Below are 17,740 nucleotides of genomic sequence, written 5' to 3' on the forward strand. Positions count from 1 at the left end.
ATGTTGCCCAGGACCTTGTTTCATCGCAGACTAAATCTTGATGCCCACGCCATCAGGAACTAATTGCCTCTGCTCGGTAACAATTATGCATCTGGGAACCAAACTGATAGAGCACTTCAAGACCCATCATCTGGATTTTGCTGAATCAAAACCTCACTAAAATGTTAAAGCACCATTACCAGCCAAAGATGGAAACCCACGAGGAGACCATGCACAAACACCATTGCATTTATTGAATGATAGCAAAATAAAATACAACATAGAGACGATTCCAGGGTGCTCTGCCTCTTAATTAGGATGGTTATTCTCTAACTTCCACATTGACTAGCCCTTTACATAGCAGCCCTAATAGGGAGGGAGAAACAAGCAGCCAAGAAGGCAAGGAAGCTTAAAACTAGATTCAAACATATGCTAGTCATCTATGTATGAAAAACTGAACAGTCATATACATCATTTCTGATTGATGTACAAGAAGAAAGTACATACAGCATGCAATTTTTTTTATAAATTATATATGCAGCAAAGGTTTAGCCCTTATTTCTCATACAGCTTTCGATGGTTTCTTCCTTTTCTTCTGATTTCTCCTGCAGGTTTTGAATTTCTTCCTTTTCCTTAATTCCTTCATTTGTACTGTGTTAGTTGGTTTGGGACAACCCTGTGACCTTAGTGGAATAGGTTTCAACTTGGCAATTTACACCGCAATCTGCTCTTCTTTCAGTTGTAAAAGTGCAACAGGTTTTTTATCCTTGTTTCTGAAACCCATCTCTTTGAGTAAGGCACGCTTCTCAGCCACCACATTATGCTGTTTTAGCTGTGTTGCATTACTGTTGGCAGTGTTGTGGCTGCTGTTTCTAGCTGCTGGGACATCATGATTGTGTTTCCCCTCATATGTTGTTATCACAGCTTTAGGATCTGTTGAAGCCCTCTCAACATGTTTACGTACATTACAGCCCAGGCTAGTGCATTTGTAATAGCTCCTGCAGAGAGAATTTAGATGCATCAGCAATATCTTCTTGGAAATGAACAGAACTTGAGATTATAGTAAACAGCTTGTAGGAAAGGATAGTGAAATGTTCATCAATAGATCACTCAGCACAACCATCTAAATCACCCATGTAAAATTCAACAGAGTCAATATGAAGTGCCTTGAATTAGAGCTGTGAGCAAGAGGAAATGTCTAGGAAAAACCAAAGACTAGTGGTTCTATTAGAGAGAGCCAAAGTCCAAAGAGCAACTGGAAATCATTCCAAGCTCAACAATCCCAAACCAAAACCACCTTTTAATTCACTTTTCCAAATCTCAATTCTAGCACAAAGATCCTGTAGTATGCACATAAAAATTTCAATCTATTTATAACTCTAAAGGCAAGCAAGCCATGTTTACAAAATCAGCAATGGTTTAGAAATGTCAGCCACTTAACAATATTCAGTACCTGAGAGAAAGATACCTTTAACAAACAAAAATTTAGATACTTATGAAAAGGGGATCTTAGCCAGATCAGTACAATCAATTGGCTCACAATCAGAGATTTTGATCATTTCTATAATCCTGATAATTTAAAAAATATTCACAATCTGAGTGAAAGATCCCCCTAACGAATTAAAATTCAGATATTTATGAAAAGTGGGGCCAGCTCAGCACAATTAATTGGCTCACAATCAGAGACTCAGTAGATTTCTAATTTTCTATGATCCTGATGGTTCTAGATAATTCTCAAAACATGTGTCATAAACAAGAGGCCAGCAACATTATGGTCAATAAGAAACCTGGAATCCATTTACATGATGTGATCATAAGGAATCAAATGAAAAGGAAAACACAGGTTTCCGATAGGTTATCCTATGTTGTGGCATATGATTTTCAGAATTAAAAACCAATATATAGACAAACCTTGGATGAGGATTCCCTTTGACCACTTTTTGCCCATACTTGCGCCACCTGTAGCCATCATCCAAAAGATCAACTTCACTTCTTGTCTGCACAATGATCCTTGGTTCAGTGACTGTCTTGTGTGATGATACTACCTCAGCAGGTGCTGCAACCTCTGTGTTCCTGCACACCATGGCAAATTTTCAAATGTTTTAGGGAAGACAGGAGAAAATGAATTATCAACAGGTGCAATATTAGGTTTCGGACTTGCCTTCTCTTGGGATTTGGTTCATCATCATCATCATCCTCTTTTACTCTAGTTTCAGCATCACCCACTTCCTCACTGTCACTGGACCCATTTACCTGCAAAGGCATTGCTTGGGTAGTTTCCTGATCCATCCCAGGCACTGAATTAGCAGGTACAGTTTCATTTGGCCTGTTTAAACTTCCCATCTGACCTTGAGAACCAAGTTCAGGCTTAGACTGAGAGTTTGCATGTCCATTTAGATCATTGCCATCCTTTGCACGCTTATTAGGTTTTGGCACTTCATGGTTGTGCTGCCCTTTATAGATAATCTCAGTTATTTGACCATCATGAGAACGCTCAACTTTTTTCTTGACAGGGCAATTCAGATGTGTACATTTGTAGTAGCTTCGAGGATACTCACTCCCTTTGACCTGCTTCTGTCCATATTTCCGCCAGTTGTAGCCATCATCACCCGGCTTATCAACAACAAGAGAGGGAGGTTGGGATTTCCTGTCAGAATGAGAGACTTCTGATGACTCCGTCATGGAACTCTTAGGGTCTGATGGTAGTGGTGGCACCTGCTGGTGTGTAGTTGCATCGGTGATAAAGGATGGATCTTGTGCCAGTGATTCCACAGGAGCTTCCAATGAAGAAGGTTGATACTCTGCTTGAATGAACATATGAGACTGGGATAATGCAGCCTGGGCTGTAACTTGTGCCAAGGCTTGCTGATGGGACATCCCAAACGGGCTCTGCATGGATAAAGGAGCAATTATATCAAAACTTAATACAACTTAAAGCCCCTTTTCGCCCAACATAATAATCTGGTACTTAGAACAGACACACAATATGGTCCAGAACAGCAGCGAGGCAACACGTGTTCCCTCAACCATACCGAGAATGAGTAGTTCTAAATATCTAGGCACAATTTCTTGACAGTCACCAGCCAAGAAGGTAATCAACCTGTCCAAGACCATGCATTCCTGAAGACCTTCCTACTGGATAAATGGGGTTGTGGAGGAAAACAGGGAGCCATAACAAATCCCAATTCAAACACACGAGACCAGGAAAGGAAAAATACCAAGCATATAAACTGAAGTACATAGAAATCACAGGAAATAGTCAGTTCGCTGGGTCAATTTCATGTGCCTAATACCCAATATGCAGAATTATACAATCAATTATCAATTTTATCCTGATATGATCCCAAAATTTAAAGAGGTACGAAAAACAAAAGTTTGCAAACCAGAAAAAGAAATCATGGTTTTGCTTCAAACTCCAGATTAAGTCATACAAAGTACGTTTAAGGCAACATTTGGGGTTATAAAGGTTTTCCTCCCATAGTTGACGCTTGTCTCAACTCAACAGCTTAACAATCAAATCAATCTTTACATAAATGGAAAGAAACAACTCTCAACCCTACAACAACCGTAGAAATTAAAATAAAAATTGAAAAATTTTCACCAAAAAAACTTGCATAAAACAGCAAAAAGAGAGGAAACCCATTAAAGTTAGGAAATTCAATCCCTTACCTGGAGGGGAGAAAAGAAGCCCGGCGAATTGAGCAGTCCTGAAGGGCTCAACCCAGGCGGAATGGAAAACATCGGCGACCGAGCAACCGCCAAACTCAAGGGGCGGTTCTGCCTGAACCCTAAACTGCTCTTCTCAGCTCCGTCTCCAGAACCCTCGTGGTTGGTGGAATTACCGGAGAGCAAAGTGGGCCTGGCGCCTGGGGAAGCCATGGCGCCGGCGAGGAGCTGAGAGAAGGAGCGGCAGTCGGAGTCGGGGTAATTGTCGGAGAAGAAGCTGGAGACGAGGGTCATAGGGCCGGGACTGGTGGCGGCGAAGAAGAAAGCGTCCATGGAGGAGCGAGGGGGAAGAGCAATGGTGGGGCGGGAGGGCGCCACCACTTTGGATGAAAACGAGGACGTATCATTCTGAGCCATAGAGAGCTCCGTCAGTTCACCATAGTTAGGGTTTAATTTCCACCCCTCCAAAACTCCCTTCTCTCTTATGGATTTTGTGGAAAGTCGACGGAGCACAGCAGACTTTTTAGTTTTTTTACTCACGGGTGTCCCCTTGGTGGCGCCGCTCCCATTACCAACTCTGCCTTTTATTTTTATTTTTATTTTTATTTTTCTAAATCCTTTTAACATATTAAAATTTAAATACAATAAATAAACGCTCGAATATAAAAATAATAAGATTTTTTTATTTATAAGCATTTAAGCATTTAAAAAAATATGGTACAAAAAAGGGGACAAAATTTGAACCTCTTTTCAAGGGACTTTCTTACCCTAAGAGACCGGCACTATGATTATGACCCCAAAGAAACGCATCCTCATGAAAAATGCATCAAAATGAATCCCCTTTTTGTCCTCAAACCCACCTTGACTTGGGCAGGATAATGTTGTACACTCCATCATCACCCCCACCATATTAGTGATGATTTAGAGCATTGAATTTAATTTAATTATTTTAATTCAATATTATTTACGGTTTATAATACTTTTTTTATTTTTTATAATGTAAAAAAAAATTATTGTTGTCTTGGAAACCACTTTTAGGCTTTGTAGGGTCATTTTAAAACTCACGCTTGAAATTTATTAAATATAAAAGTTTTAATAAAAATAAGAATGACGTTAAAAATTAAAATTGATGGATGTAGGTGTCAGTGTGTAACTACAACTTTTGAAAATGCTGATTAAATATCATTTTTATTTTAATATTTAATAATAATATTTGTAGAAGAAACATGAAGTTGAAAAAGATTTTTTGGGTTGAGGTCCTGAGCAGGGGAGGGCTGTCAAGTGTCAAGTGGGGACCACGACAATCACACTGAATTCAAGAAGACAACGTTTTGACAGCTTAGGCATGGGACCCACCGGAAAAGGTGGCTCCAGTCGTGCTGCCGTGTACGTCGCTCGCAACTTGTCCTGCTGGGGGAAGGCCTGGCTGCGTACGACCCCACCCTAGTCAGTCTAACAGCCAATCAGAGGCGCCCACGTTCACCCTCTCTTTTTGTTTTCATTTTGGCCTTTGTAGGGATCCACGTTCTTAAATGTGGGTTCATGCACCTCCACCTATCTCTCGTTTGTCAACCTTTTTGAAAATTTCTCTTACTTAATATTATAAATAATAATAATAAAATATAAATTAAATGTAAGTGATACCATTCTACAGTATTGACGTAGAATGTGTTTAAAAATGTTTTTAGTATTATTAACATTTAAATAATAAAAATTTAAAATATTAAAAACGTTTTTCAAAATCATTGTCAATCATATTAAAAGAAATTCATATCTAAATTACTTTCCTTTGTGATTGCTAACAAAACACCTCAGCCTCTGATAATTTATTCTTATCGACCAAAAAGAAATAATCAACTTTGTAGCTGATATGAAATATACGAGTAGGATTTTTGAGAAACAATTCATCAATGAAGCTTTAATGACAAAGGTACCAAAAAAAGAAAAAAGAAGAAAGAGAGAAGATGGACACAAGAATGAAAAAGTGAATGGGGCGATAACATGTTTAGGGCGGCATGTATCGTATTAAATGGCAACCATCGAGTGGTCAAATAATTTGGTACAAAAAGAAGGAGGTGGGGATGGTTGAAGCCAAGACATTGCCGCCCTACACAGTTTTGGGGAGGCCCAACAAGCAAGTTGAGAAGTTCATTCAATGTGATTACGTGTTTACAACAAGGTTTTGTAACGTTCACTTTCAATGCAAAGGCAACTTGGCAAGTTGAAGAAAACTACATCTGGGACAGGATTTCCTGAGATTTTGATACAATCAGAATGATGTAGAGGTCATATAAAAACACTGGGACATTCAGTTACCTTTGATTTCATTTTTGGGGGTTTTTGGATGGTGCAGATTTGGAGAAGATAGATCTTGCTGTGTGTACAATGAGGCTGGAGCACTTACACTCTGGTCTCAGAAAAATGGGTTGAGGAGACAGCCAAGCCTTCCATGTCATAAGTGCGAACCAGTCTCTGCCTTTTCCCAGGTGATTCAAGCCAACAGAACTCCAGGTGGAATGACTTGGATTCTGCCACGCTCTTTGCGATATCAGATGGATATCCCATGTACATGCCACCAGGCAGTAAGGTCATCTGGAAACCCCCTTCAAACGTAGCCAAGTTGCCTGACAAGGCACCGGTCCAATGTACATTAGTGGTGACATCTCCTCCTCCAGATGTGGATGTTGAAGAAATATCCTGATTTTCAAAGAAAATAAATGAAAAGGACTCAGAATTCAAGTCCACATGAGAGAGCCACAAATTGCCCATTAATGCATTGCCTAGTGGAATCAGTCCAACAAGATTCAGCCATTGCCCAACAAAATATTTGTGTTTATATACACATACTTTATTACAAAATAAATCATTTTTCACCTTCAGGGGCTTTAATGAGTGGAGTGTTACAAACCTGGACAAGCTGATCATTGTCATTAATTTCAAGTAAGGAAACTGTATTAGCTTCAGCAATTGTTGATCCATAAACACCACTGCGCTTTGTCACAGAACGACCTTTCCATTTACCAAGAAATGGTGTAATCCTGTTTGTTTTGTCCTGCATGTAGATATGAATCATAGGCTATGAAGACGATCTCTTGCACAGAGCGTTTCTTCAGAAAAACAACTTACCTTAGAAATGTCAATGGAAGGAGGAAAAGATTTTCCATTGCCTCTTTCTTCAAGGAAAATACCAAGCATGTCTAAAATGCCTTTTGGGTCCATGATGTGGAATGCTCTAGCCCGCAGATCACTCTCCTGTGAATAAAGGCAATTCTCACATACAATAGAAGGTCGGCGAGACGGAAGCTTCAGATTTCTGCACAGTAAAAGATTGTGAGAAGAGTAAATATTGATGGACGTACAACAGGCCAGTTGGAACAAAGGAGCCGAAACTCAAAAATCAGATCAGGATACTATAGCAACTATAAATTATAATAAAATTGGTAATAATACTTCTTTTAAGAAGTGAGAGGTTAACTTAGTATCACTACTAGAATACCAATCACACTTTGCACATGGAAGCAGTCTTGCATAGAGCTAAAATAATGCACTCCTAGAAAATCTCAAATGAGGAAACTCATGTTGGATGACTAAATATTCAATTAGATGATTTGATTAGAGAATTTTGCACTTTAATTTAAGTTTCTTTCCCCCTTTTTGACAGAAAGCTAAATGGTATCAACTCTTAAGTGCTTAAGCAGAGCTGATCCAAAATAACTTGATAAAGTAGAGTGTATCTCCTGATCTGCCATTTGTTTGCACATGTTACTCCCAGAAGCAGATTCCATTAGTGGTTTAAAATTGACTTCCCTCATGTTCATGTAGTTATTGCAGGTGAAGTAGCAAATATTATGAGAAGAATGGGGTTTATTCTCCTTCTCTCATATTATGCATTACTTCAGTAGGCTGGCCATATAATGGCTTCCAAAACCACTTCACGCTTCATCATGGTATGCATCGTGCATGACCTCATACTATGACAAAAAACTGCTTTCTAAAATATAGACTGTCATTACCTCCTGACTCATACCATTTTGTGCATTATTTGAATGGGTAATTGCAGCATGGGGGAGTAGGAGGTATTGTAACCAACCCCATCAAATGCAGTCACAGCTCCAAACTCATGGGAAAGAATTAAATTACTACGTAAAATCCCCACTTCATCTGTTAACAAAATGTCAGTTCAAAAGATAAAATTGTATTTTGAGATAACAATCACTCACTTGGGTGATTCTTCTCCACTGTCATCCTCACCAAGAACCCCTTGCCTTAACACAGTCTCTAACATGCCTGCTGTCTGGTATCTTAAAGCAAATGCCCTCTCATTGGAAAAAAAGCCAATCTGTAGACTAATCATAACAGATATTCAAAAGAAAACATTGGAATCACCACAATTACAACATAAACTAATTTTAAATCTTTAAAATGTTAGAAAGATTCACCTGTTGATACTTGTCCACAGTAAACAAATTGATTTCTTTGATTTTGTACTCTGCCCACGCTGGCTCATCATCATCACCAGAACATGAAGTGCTTGATGGGGGTTGTTTTATGTATAACCTACGAAGTTTGAACAGGTTAACCTACATATCATAAAGGCATTAAAAACCACAACAGAGCTCTAGTATTCAGTTAAATCTTAGGAACCAAGGTGTGTTTGGAACATGGGAAAGGCAGATCTACAAAATGGGTTGCAAAAGACCCCAAATACCACAGTAGTTGCAGCACAATGAGACTGATAATTCCCTAATCACACATTTCAAAATAGGCTCTTTTCCTGGTCATAGCTTTCAAGGAGATGGGCTCAATAAACACTGTAATGTAGATATATGGTCCACTTCAATGGCATCGGTATGCTTGTTTCCCTACTTACACTATCCCTTGAATTGAAGAAAGTTAATAATTCACATATTTCAACCTTAATTTTATCTCTAGTCAAATGGAGACCAATAAATCTCCTCCTCAACCAAACAAATGGAAAATGTGATTATTGATAAGGATTATTCTCAAAAATGGCAAAAGTTCCAGTGTCAAAAACAAATTGCTTGATAATATCAAAAATGGCAAAAGCTTACGTTTGAATGAGACTAATGAGTTCATCTTCTCCATAAGAGCCCACTGCAAGCTTCGTACTCACTTTTTGGGTCAAATTCCCCAGAGAATCAAATTGCTGCAAAATCATTCAAAAATAATTATAATTAAAAAAAAAAAAAAACCCTGAAACAGAATACCAATGGCCCCAATTGAACTAGTGGGCTTACTTCAGTATCCAATTTTTATTTTTATTTTTTATGGCGGAAACAAAAGCAACAAATAAATAATAATACCCAAAACTTTGTTTTGTTTTCCTATTTTTTTCCTCAGCAATCAAACAATCGAGCTTTGGTTAATCCTGACTCACGTAGAAAGAGCCGTTCCAGCAACCCAAATTGATATCAATGAAACGTTTGAGAGTGTCAAGGCCAATCGATTCATCTGCGTCACTGTGCAGGTCTTGTCCCACAATGGCGGAGAATGAAGAGAAGTCGGCTGCTCGGGTCTTGGGGCTCCTAATTGAGGAAATGGATAAGGAATAGGGTTTTGGGTAGCGGAAAGATGTCGTGGGAGGAAGTTTTTGGGTTCGGGTAGGGATTAGGGTTTTGGGGATGGGAGAAACGGAGATTGGAGAGATTGCAGCCATGGAGGGCGGGCTCTGGAGGAGTCTCTGTTTGAAGCCACTGCTTCATATCTTATCTCAACGGCCCGCACCGGGAATTTCCTAAACGCTGCGTTTCAGAAAACGGAGAAAGTGGAAATTAAAACGACGTCGTTTGACGTTTAGCATAAATCTTCATTATCTTTGTGATTTTCTGGTTAAAACCCCAGTATAGCTTTTCATAATTGGCTTGAAGCCACTACCAAAAGCATAATTTTCAAAGTACAACTTTCTACTTAAAATAAAATATGTAACTCATGCCAGATGTGGCTTATACATTATACATTTTTTCAACATTATACTTTTTTTCAACATGAAAGTTTATTGCGTATAAAGACTTACTATCATTTTTTTTAAGCTTGTTAGGAGTTAATTCAAACAAGGGCTAAATTTTACCAAAATAATTAAGAGTCCAAAGCTTTTTTTTTTCCCTCTCTCTCATGAAATGCATTACAAGGAGAGTAGTGTTCTTTCGAATGAATTTTGGAGAGCAAACAAATTGGAAAACCAAAGCAAGGGCACAACAATGCTGCTGATCCTGCACAGGTGTTGGCTGTCCTTGCTATCAGTCGGATGAAGGTGTTTTAGTTCTACTTCCTTGTGGGCTTCCTTTTATGTTTCTGTAGTTTGGATGGATGCCTAATTGGACAGGAAAGATGGTCTTTAACTCAGCAGGTTTGCTTGTTAAAAGCTTTGTCCAGAATAACCAAAGCAAAAACTACTTACAGGCTCTACAGCTGCTACTTTTGCCACCTTCTACCCATGGCAACCTTAAGGGAGAGCCTATAGCTGCCACTTTGCAGTCAAAACCAAACCAATATTGTTATATAGCTTATCCTCATGTCATCCATCTGCACATTGCTAGCCTGATAATGCCTCCTCATGTCTGCCAAATTTGCAGTCCACTTGAAAAACATTTCATCCTCGTTCTGCCAGTTTTCTCCAACCCATTCCCAATTTCTGCTACTAACTCATCTAGCACCACCCATCCTGAAAAACTGCAAAAGGGCTATGCCCAAGGATGATGCGAGCAACAGGATCAAAAGACATAAACCTACTCCTGTGCGTCATTTATCAAGAAAAACAAATTCATATGACCCCAGTGTATGTAAATCTCACTTCCCATTTTCCTTTTTCCTTTCTGAGGATGGTCTAGCTTTACTGTGAGAAGTGAGAACTAAGGATAGAACATGGGTTAACCGGTAATTTGTGTACAATGTGTGTATGCGTGGACATTCATCTGGTGACTTACTATTGCTTCTATAGGTTCATGTGATTGCATATCTGCAAGTTATGCATAAAAATTGAAGTCAACCCGTGTAAAATGAAGCAAAAGTACCTTTTACTGTATTGAGATGAATACCAAGAACAGTCTAATTATTCATCTACTGCAAATTAGAAACGAGTGCTGTCTTACAATTATACAAGTAATAGCAAAACTAAAATATTATAATTAAGTGTAATAGCAGGGGAGGACAATTTAAAAGGAAAAATAAACAATAGATTTGATCACATGGGAACCTGCAAGCAGCTAAGAGCAATTTTTTTCCATTTACAATCGAATCTTCTAATATAACTCATAATCTCTAATATAACTCATCATCCAACCAGCTCAACAACAAAATTTGTCTTACTCGGAAAATACCCCTTTTCTAGCTAGAATGCAAATGAGCATGTTCAGCTTTTCTGCACACTGGAAAGAAACCAATTTTACAAATTACTGAGAGTTTTCATTAGGAACGAAAAAATCAAACCTAACATCAACCGAGTCAGATCTCTCCCCAGTGTCTTTGTATTCGATATTGGTTATGATCCTATCCTCATCCTCATCCTCATCTTGATATTTAGACTTAACACGCCGAACAGGCACTGTGATGGAGTAGACAGTCCCAAGATCTGGATCTGTTGAGACATTAAGATGAACTTTATCTTGTGAGTCTATCTCCACAAATTCAGATAGAGCACCCACAATGTTGCTCACAATCTTCTGCTTTGCGTCATCACTAACTACACATCGATCTGAGAAGAGGATCATCTTCAAACGCTGCTTGGCAATTCTTGCATTTGAGTTCCTTCTAGTTGTAGGTGATGGGAACAGTATCTTCCATGCCAAGTTTAAACGCTCAAAGAAGCTCATGCTTGTCATTTTGTGGAGGAAACCCTCTGCATCTTGGGTAATGGGTTCCATAGGAAGCCTATTTGCTCCTGTTACCCCAAAAGGCTGGTTATAATGGCACCATGTTTTATACCTTTCCATTTCCATACAAGACCATTTTGGCATAATTTCAGAACTATCAGATCCACCATTAGTAAAATGCTTAAACCGTACCTACACAATGGAGAAAAGGAAAAAGTTTAGAAGGATGAATCAGATGAAGATTTCATGATATACCTTCATTGAATTTTACATACACCTAACAATAAGCATTATAACTGACACACACAGCAGCAAACCCAAAAGTAAAAGATTTGCAATTCTTTGAATCTCTTTTAATTTCAATGTGCCAGATACCTTGATGAGTCACAAACAAAACACCATCTCGAACAGCAGTACATTCCACCACAACAATGGATGTTTTACCAACATTTTTAGCTGCACCAATATGCAAATGACCCTCATTGTTCTAATCACCCATCCTACAGTAGTTCTGCTATCATTCTTAGAACGATATTTAACTTACACCCAAAAAGAGGAATGCTTGTTATTATGAATGAATGTAGTTCTTCCATGAAACTATGTGAGCACTAAGGTAAATGCTCAAACATGTTTTACTTTAAATTTTTTCTTATATATCAAACCAACAAACAGATAAATCAAAATGCCTGATCTTTTTGGCAGAGTTAAAAAGTTTGTTGCTTAAGGAGTTGGCTTCCAGATTAAAGATAAAAAACACCTTGTCCGAACTAATATAACATTGGATGTAATGGGATTAAGAGATGAGGACATGTAGGAATGGAGCATGTTTATGTCGAAATCAAATGTATATTAGAGTTCAGCATTTTGGTGACTGGTCTTCTGGCGGACATAGTATAGCCCTGCAAACAAACAATACCTTAAATTTGTGTCCTATGATAATGACCACTTATCTTAAATATCAGATGCAATATTTGCATGTTACAGAAAGATGATCCAATTGTAAACCACCGATTCAATCACTTCTCACATGAACAGAACATTTCACAAATCTTTCCTGATGTTTCTCATGCTTCATATTGTAATAGAAACGAAAAATCACGATGAGTGACCATCATTGTACAGGAAGACAGTGTTTGTTAATGCTTTATTAGAAGTGCTTTTGATAAGTGAGAGAAGCAAGGTTTTTACATTTTTCCTCAGACACAAAAAAACATGAAGCAGTTTTTGGTAAGTTGCCATGCAAAAGTGATATAGAAGAAGTGATATTAGCAATGACAATTTGTGGTCTGGATGGTCGTATGAAAGCGGTCGTATGAGTGGTGTTGGCATTGGTGGAGGCAGCAATGGCATAGTAGTGTTAGAGAAGGTATGGCAACATTGTAGGCCATCAAGATGGCAGTGTACTGATCAAAATGCCTTTCTATGAAATCCAGTGACCTCCTGCTTTCAAGTTTCAGAAATGAAAATGAACTTTTTTTTAATCCCTTCCCTTCTTTCCCTTTTCCCTTTTTCCTCCAGAAGCAAGAAAAAAATACTTCTAAGATGCAACTGAAACTGTACCTAAATAATTGAAATTTCATGCCAGTTGGACACATTCATTTTCCTACGGTCCTACTTGAGCATGCAACTGTGCTCAAGTTACCACCTGACACATAACTCCCTCTCATTCAAACCAAACAAGTTCGGATTGTCGAGAACCCTAGGCAGAAGACCAGTTCCCATACTCACAGAATTCAGATAACCCAACAATTCTCTTTTTCCTTTCATTTTTTAACCCTTTAAAAGAGAAAAACAAACTTGATAAACTCATTCCATGCCCAAAAATCCTCTCTTTTCATAACCTAGAAACCAAAACCAGGAGCAAGACACAAGCGAACATAAAATAGGAAGAGAACTCTTCAATAGACCAAGTAAATAGCATTGAGACTACAATTCATTTCTTATTCATCATCTTAGAATGACATGTTTGGGGGGAAAAATGAGTACACACCCAGTCCAGGTGATGACTATTGAAAATTCAGCAAATAAATACTTGAATTCCTACCAAACACAACCCACCAATCAGCTCTCCTCGCTCCCTAATCATAATCAACACCAGAAACACAAAGGACATCAAATAAAACAAGGCCATCGAAATGGTCACAATGGTAATGGACCAAACTTTAGCATTTTGCCTGCCAACTACAAGAAGTCACCGTTGCAAGAAGCAATGTGCTCCAGTCTCCATATAAACTACGCCCATATAAAAGACATAAACTAATAATCATCAAAAATAAAACCCCAGATGGAAAATGCTCAATGTATGTCTCTGAATTGTTTTTTCTTCCCTTTATTCCTTAAGGTTTCTGTTTGGGTCTAGGGAAACGGACTTTTGCAAAGCAGTTTCCTTTCCATTCAAACATTCTTTCACCATTTCCCTCACGAAAAAAAATAAAGGGGGAAAACCCAGAAGCTACTGAGAACCAAATTGTGGAAATGAATGAAAACTGAAATGCCCAATTAATAAAAATGGAGAGTGAGAGTTGGGTGAAAGAGGAAAACCTTGGAGGGTGGAAGAGAGGCTCCAAAAGGGTGCTTAAAACGGAAACCCATTGGTGCTGCTGAGACCCTTAAATCTCCACATATTGCCATTTTGATTTTCTTCTCCAAAACCCTTCAAAATTCAACCAATCTCTTGCTCTCTCGCTATCTCTCTCTCTCTCTCTCTCTCTCTCTCTCTCTCTCCAGTTTGGTACACTAGCAGCCCAAAAAGGTTAAAGCGCTAAGGCAGGGTCAATGAGGGAAGGTATCTCAGACACTGTCACATAAAACGGTGTCGTTTCTGAACTACTAGATATGAATGTTGTTGTATTAGAATAAAATTACCTTGAAAATGTTTAAGGCTTTGGGTAAGTCAATCCACGAATTTCTTAAAAATTATAATTTATAAATAAACAAACTTATTCTATCAGGGGGAAAAAAAAAATAGGAGTAGGCACAAAAAAATAACTTGTCCCATTACTAAAACTAGAAAATTTGGTTAGGACAAATAGAAAAATGGGAATTATAATGAACATATAAAAATTTTCATGTTTTATAAATGGGTAGTATTCTCATATCATTCGATAAAATAAATAATTATTAATATTAATTATGTAAAATAATTATAATGCACTGAATGAAATAACAAAAATTTGATATGTGAATCAAGTAATTATTAATATTAATTATGTAAAAAAAATTATAATGTATGGAATAAAACAACAACAAAATTGATATGTTTATGATTAACATGACTTAATTTAACTTAATGACTGAAAATCAAACAGGGGTCAAAATAGGTTGTGCGAGTTTATATGAATTTAATGAAGGCCAGGATATTGAACCTAAAAACGTATCAAGGTTCAAATCATACTGCATTAGACATGTTTTATATTCTCAATAAAGTTATCCATCCGATCGACGCAACTCTTTCAACGGCTTCCAGCCCATCTTTCAATCTATCTTCACCATAAATGTAAAAGAGAAGCCGCAATAATTATACCATATCCCACCAGTCACCACCACATCTGCAACTGAATCAAATTGGCCTGCTTTCAAATTCAGTTTTTGCTCATCCACCCCAACTGCCTGTTAACCTACTTTACACTACTTTCACACACAGAATCTGGAAGCTGAAATCAATGCGACTTTCATTAGAAAACCAAAGAAAAAAAAAAACTCATTCCATTTGTTCAATGATTCATACCATTTACCCATAATATGCTAAACAATCTGTTTCAGAACATGGTATTTATTTGGAATCAAGCATGGAAGAAGAACTTGAAGAGGAGAGGGCAGAGCAAGGCAATGGAGAGGATGATGGGGGTGGGGGAGGAGGCTGACGGTGGAGCATTGCTTTTGGAGGGAGAAGGGGCGGGAGCAGGCATGTGGGTGACATTGATGGCAAGCTTCATTCCATGCCAGCAGTAGCCTCCACTGCTGAGGAAGTAGTATGGCCTTGGGTGTGTGAGGTTGAAGACATCTCGCCCACCCTTGGTGATATTTGTGATGAACTCCTGCTCACTGCATCTCTCATAGTTTGTCTCGTTCACCTCAAAAACAGTGAAGTAGTGCTTGTCGAAGATGAAATCTTCAAATCCAAATGAAAACGAAAATTAAAGGAGTTATACCAATCCCAATGATAACAATAACAACAACAATCAAAATAGTTAATTCATGGAAAGCAATTCAACTCACTCCCTCTCACGATTTTATTTATTTATTTATTTTTAAGTTGTTGTCAAAAATCAATTTTTAAGAATTATTTTTATTGGTTTTAGAAACAAAATTTTATTTTCATAAATATCTAATACCTCAAATTTATTCCCAAAAAATATTAGATGTGTTTTTTGAGTTTAGGGAACGTAAAATTGTTTTTAAAATCGAGTTTTCAAATATGTCCGAGTTGTTTGTTTTTTTCTTTTTTTCAAAAAAAGTGGGGTTGAGGAATGGAGCAATAAATCCTTCGACCCTTTTTCCCAAATTGGAAATAATTTGGTAGAATGGGACCCGCCTCCGCTTCTCTGCCATAGGATGGATCATGAATGCGACAATGGCCGTATCTCCAAAATTGGGAATTTTTTTATTTCAAAACTTGCCTAACCAATAAGGTAGGGCAGATCTTCCTTCATTCTCATTTCTAAATGATGGAAATTAATTTACATGGAAAATAAAATCTGAGTTTGTTTACTTTGTGTTTGGTTACCGAGAAAAATAAAGAGAAATGAGTAAGGAGAGAGGGAGAGAGAAAGAATTACAAAGCCAGTCTCCAACGTAGAAGTGCTTGTTCTTGGCCCATTCTGTGTAATTAACATTAGGTCCCCATCCCTGTTTGCCGCCAACTTTGATGAGATTCGCCTCACACCCTCCCACCATCGCTGCTGCTGCCGCCATCAGCCACCACCACCACCACATCCGCAGCATTCCTCCTGGGTTTCTTGAACACTTGAATCTTGACATCAGTTTTTGATTCAGAGCCACACTCTCTATGCGTGGAATGCTGAGTGTATATATAGAGAGGGTAGAATCATCATTGGGAAGTGTGGAGTGAATGATAATCCATTACAAATGCCATTATTATGGTAATAATTACAGGCATGCCACCGTAAGATGCTTATCTGTAATTTGTGGTAATTTATATGGCCTAGGTGCATTTTAGCTGTAAGAACTTAGTTGGGGCTGCTGTCCATGCTGGCTAAAAACGCTCACCAAAACAATAATAATTTTTCCATTCAAATCTAAATTGGTAATTGTATTATTAAGAGGTTCATGATAAGCCCAAAACTCTGCCTAATGCCCATCAACATGATGGTAGGCTGGCGTGGATGTCTATATAGCGGAAACCCACTAGATGGGGAATTTCTTTCCAAAAACTCCTACAATGGCCTAAAACTCACCGGGACTCCACTCTTTTTCCCTATTTATTGTAAATAAAAAATAAAAAATTATTAAAATAAATATTAGAACCCACATATTTACCCTTCTTTTTCTTAGAAACCCCAAAACCCTAGTCTCAGCTTGTTTTCCTTACACTTCCTCACCTTTTTCTCACTGGGTTTCTTTCTTTTTCCACTTCAAATTTATGTTTTACCCCTTTTCTTTTCCAAAAAGGGAGAGAGGGAGAGAAAAAAGGCAATGATACGGAAATCATGGCCATTGCGGAAATTGGTTTCGTGGATGTTGGGAGTTTTTGGTAAGTATGTGGAGGAAGAAGATAGTTGTGTAATTTCATACACCCATGTTATTTTATTTTATTTTATTTAAAAAAAATGATGGGTGTAAAAGGGTAAAGTGGATCAAGCAATAGAATAAAGAAATCCGACCGTTTGAATGAGATGAAAGATACTGGGCTAGGCCTACATTTGGGAATTCAGCCCATGTCATCTTTCAAGCCCAAAAAGAACGCGTTTCAACGTAGGTTTGTCGGATTCCACGGCCCCAACCCATCATATTATTGTAACTGGTATCATGTGCACTGGTATCATTCTATGGTTTCCCTCCATCTAGCCCACTGATCGAATCCAGGATGATTGATGTACTTGGTCAGCTGCATAGCCTAGAGCACGTTTGGAGTAAATTTGAAAAGAGTAAAAGTATTTCCCAATGAGAATCTAAATATTGATAAATTTTTAAAAATACAAAAAATGATTTGAAGTGGTTGAGGGACGATTACTTATCAAATCATTCTACCAAAATTGATTTTTTGTCATGCAACATTGTAACAAAAATAATATCTAAACGTTTTT

General features: G+C 37.9%; 4 protein-coding genes and 1 long non-coding RNA gene across 5 annotated transcripts; 1 reads left to right on the plus strand and 4 right to left on the minus strand.

Moving 5' to 3' along the window:
• Positions 1-210: 210 nt before the first annotated feature.
• Positions 211-4,361, minus strand: LOC104881701 (probable WRKY transcription factor 4). The gene is made up of 4 exons (XM_010662802.3): positions 3,649-4,361; positions 2,141-2,868; positions 1,891-2,052; positions 211-977 (listed from the first exon to the last, which is right to left on the minus strand). The coding sequence occupies exons 1-4, from the start codon at positions 4,339-4,341 to the stop codon at positions 692-694; spliced, it is 1,869 nt and encodes a 622-aa protein (XP_010661104.2). The 5' UTR covers positions 4,342-4,361; the 3' UTR covers positions 211-691.
• A 1,093-nt stretch (positions 4,362-5,454) lies between these two features.
• Positions 5,455-6,345, plus strand: LOC109123917 (uncharacterized). Its single transcript, XR_002031761.2, has 2 exons — positions 5,455-5,720; positions 5,771-6,345. It is a non-coding gene; the product is annotated as an uncharacterized LOC109123917 (long non-coding RNA).
• On the minus strand, positions 5,623-9,467 carry LOC100262941 (uncharacterized). Its single transcript, XM_010662801.3, has 7 exons — positions 9,044-9,467; positions 8,718-8,812; positions 8,085-8,202; positions 7,866-7,984; positions 6,772-6,958; positions 6,554-6,697; positions 5,623-6,342 (listed from the first exon to the last, which is right to left on the minus strand). The coding sequence occupies exons 1-7, from the start codon at positions 9,320-9,322 to the stop codon at positions 6,046-6,048; spliced, it is 1,239 nt and encodes a 412-aa protein (XP_010661103.2). The 5' UTR covers positions 9,323-9,467; the 3' UTR covers positions 5,623-6,045.
• A 1,402-nt stretch (positions 9,468-10,869) lies between these two features.
• On the minus strand, positions 10,870-14,275 carry LOC100257816 (cell division topological specificity factor homolog, chloroplastic). Its single transcript, XM_002278816.5, has 2 exons — positions 14,016-14,275; positions 10,870-11,666 (listed from the first exon to the last, which is right to left on the minus strand). Exons 1-2 carry the CDS (start codon positions 14,103-14,105, stop codon positions 11,055-11,057), a joined length of 702 nt encoding a protein of 233 aa, XP_002278852.2. The 5' UTR covers positions 14,106-14,275; the 3' UTR covers positions 10,870-11,054.
• An 846-nt stretch (positions 14,276-15,121) lies between these two features.
• On the minus strand, positions 15,122-16,533 carry LOC100252670 (early nodulin-like protein 20). The gene is made up of 2 exons (XM_002278837.5): positions 16,253-16,533; positions 15,122-15,585 (listed from the first exon to the last, which is right to left on the minus strand). Exons 1-2 carry the CDS (start codon positions 16,452-16,454, stop codon positions 15,257-15,259), a joined length of 531 nt encoding a protein of 176 aa, XP_002278873.3. The 5' UTR covers positions 16,455-16,533; the 3' UTR covers positions 15,122-15,256.
• Positions 16,534-17,740: the final 1,207 nt, after the last annotated feature.

Source organism: Vitis vinifera, chromosome 14, assembly GCF_030704535.1.
Source record: "Vitis vinifera cultivar Pinot Noir 40024 chromosome 14, ASM3070453v1".
NCBI classification, from domain to species: domain Eukaryota; kingdom Viridiplantae; phylum Streptophyta; class Magnoliopsida; order Vitales; family Vitaceae; genus Vitis; species Vitis vinifera.

Coding starts and splice junctions, on each gene's coding strand:
- LOC104881701 (XM_010662802.3), bottom strand. CDS start 4,341: ATGCTTATAAATAAAAAAATCTTATTATTTTTATATTCGAGCGTTTAT. Junction 2,053..2,140: donor GAACCAAATCCCAAGAGAAG/GCAAGTCCGAAA, acceptor CATGGTGTGCAG/GAACACAGAGGTTGCAGCAC. Junction 978..1,890: donor AAAGGGAATCCTCATCCAAG/GTTTGTCTATAT, acceptor TTCTCTCTGCAG/GAGCTATTACAAATGCACTA.
- LOC100262941 (XM_010662801.3), bottom strand. CDS start 9,322: ATGGCTGCAATCTCTCCAATCTCCGTTTCTCCCATCCCCAAAACCCTA. Junction 7,985..8,084: donor CTGTGGACAAGTATCAACAG/GTGAATCTTTCT, acceptor ATTAGTCTACAG/ATTGGCTTTTTTTCCAATGA. Junction 6,343..6,553: donor ACAATGATCAGCTTGTCCAG/GTTTGTAACACT, acceptor TTTGAAAATCAG/GATATTTCTTCAACATCCAC.
- LOC100257816 (XM_002278816.5), bottom strand. CDS start 14,105: ATGGCAATATGTGGAGATTTAAGGGTCTCAGCAGCACCAATGGGTTTC. Junction 11,667..14,015: donor CCTCTCTTCCACCCTCCAAG/GTTTTCCTCTTT, acceptor TCCATTGTGTAG/GTACGGTTTAAGCATTTTAC.
- LOC100252670 (XM_002278837.5), bottom strand. CDS start 16,454: ATGTCAAGATTCAAGTGTTCAAGAAACCCAGGAGGAATGCTGCGGATG. Junction 15,586..16,252: donor CTACGTTGGAGACTGGCTTT/GTAATTCTTTCT, acceptor TTGGATTTGAAG/ATTTCATCTTCGACAAGCAC.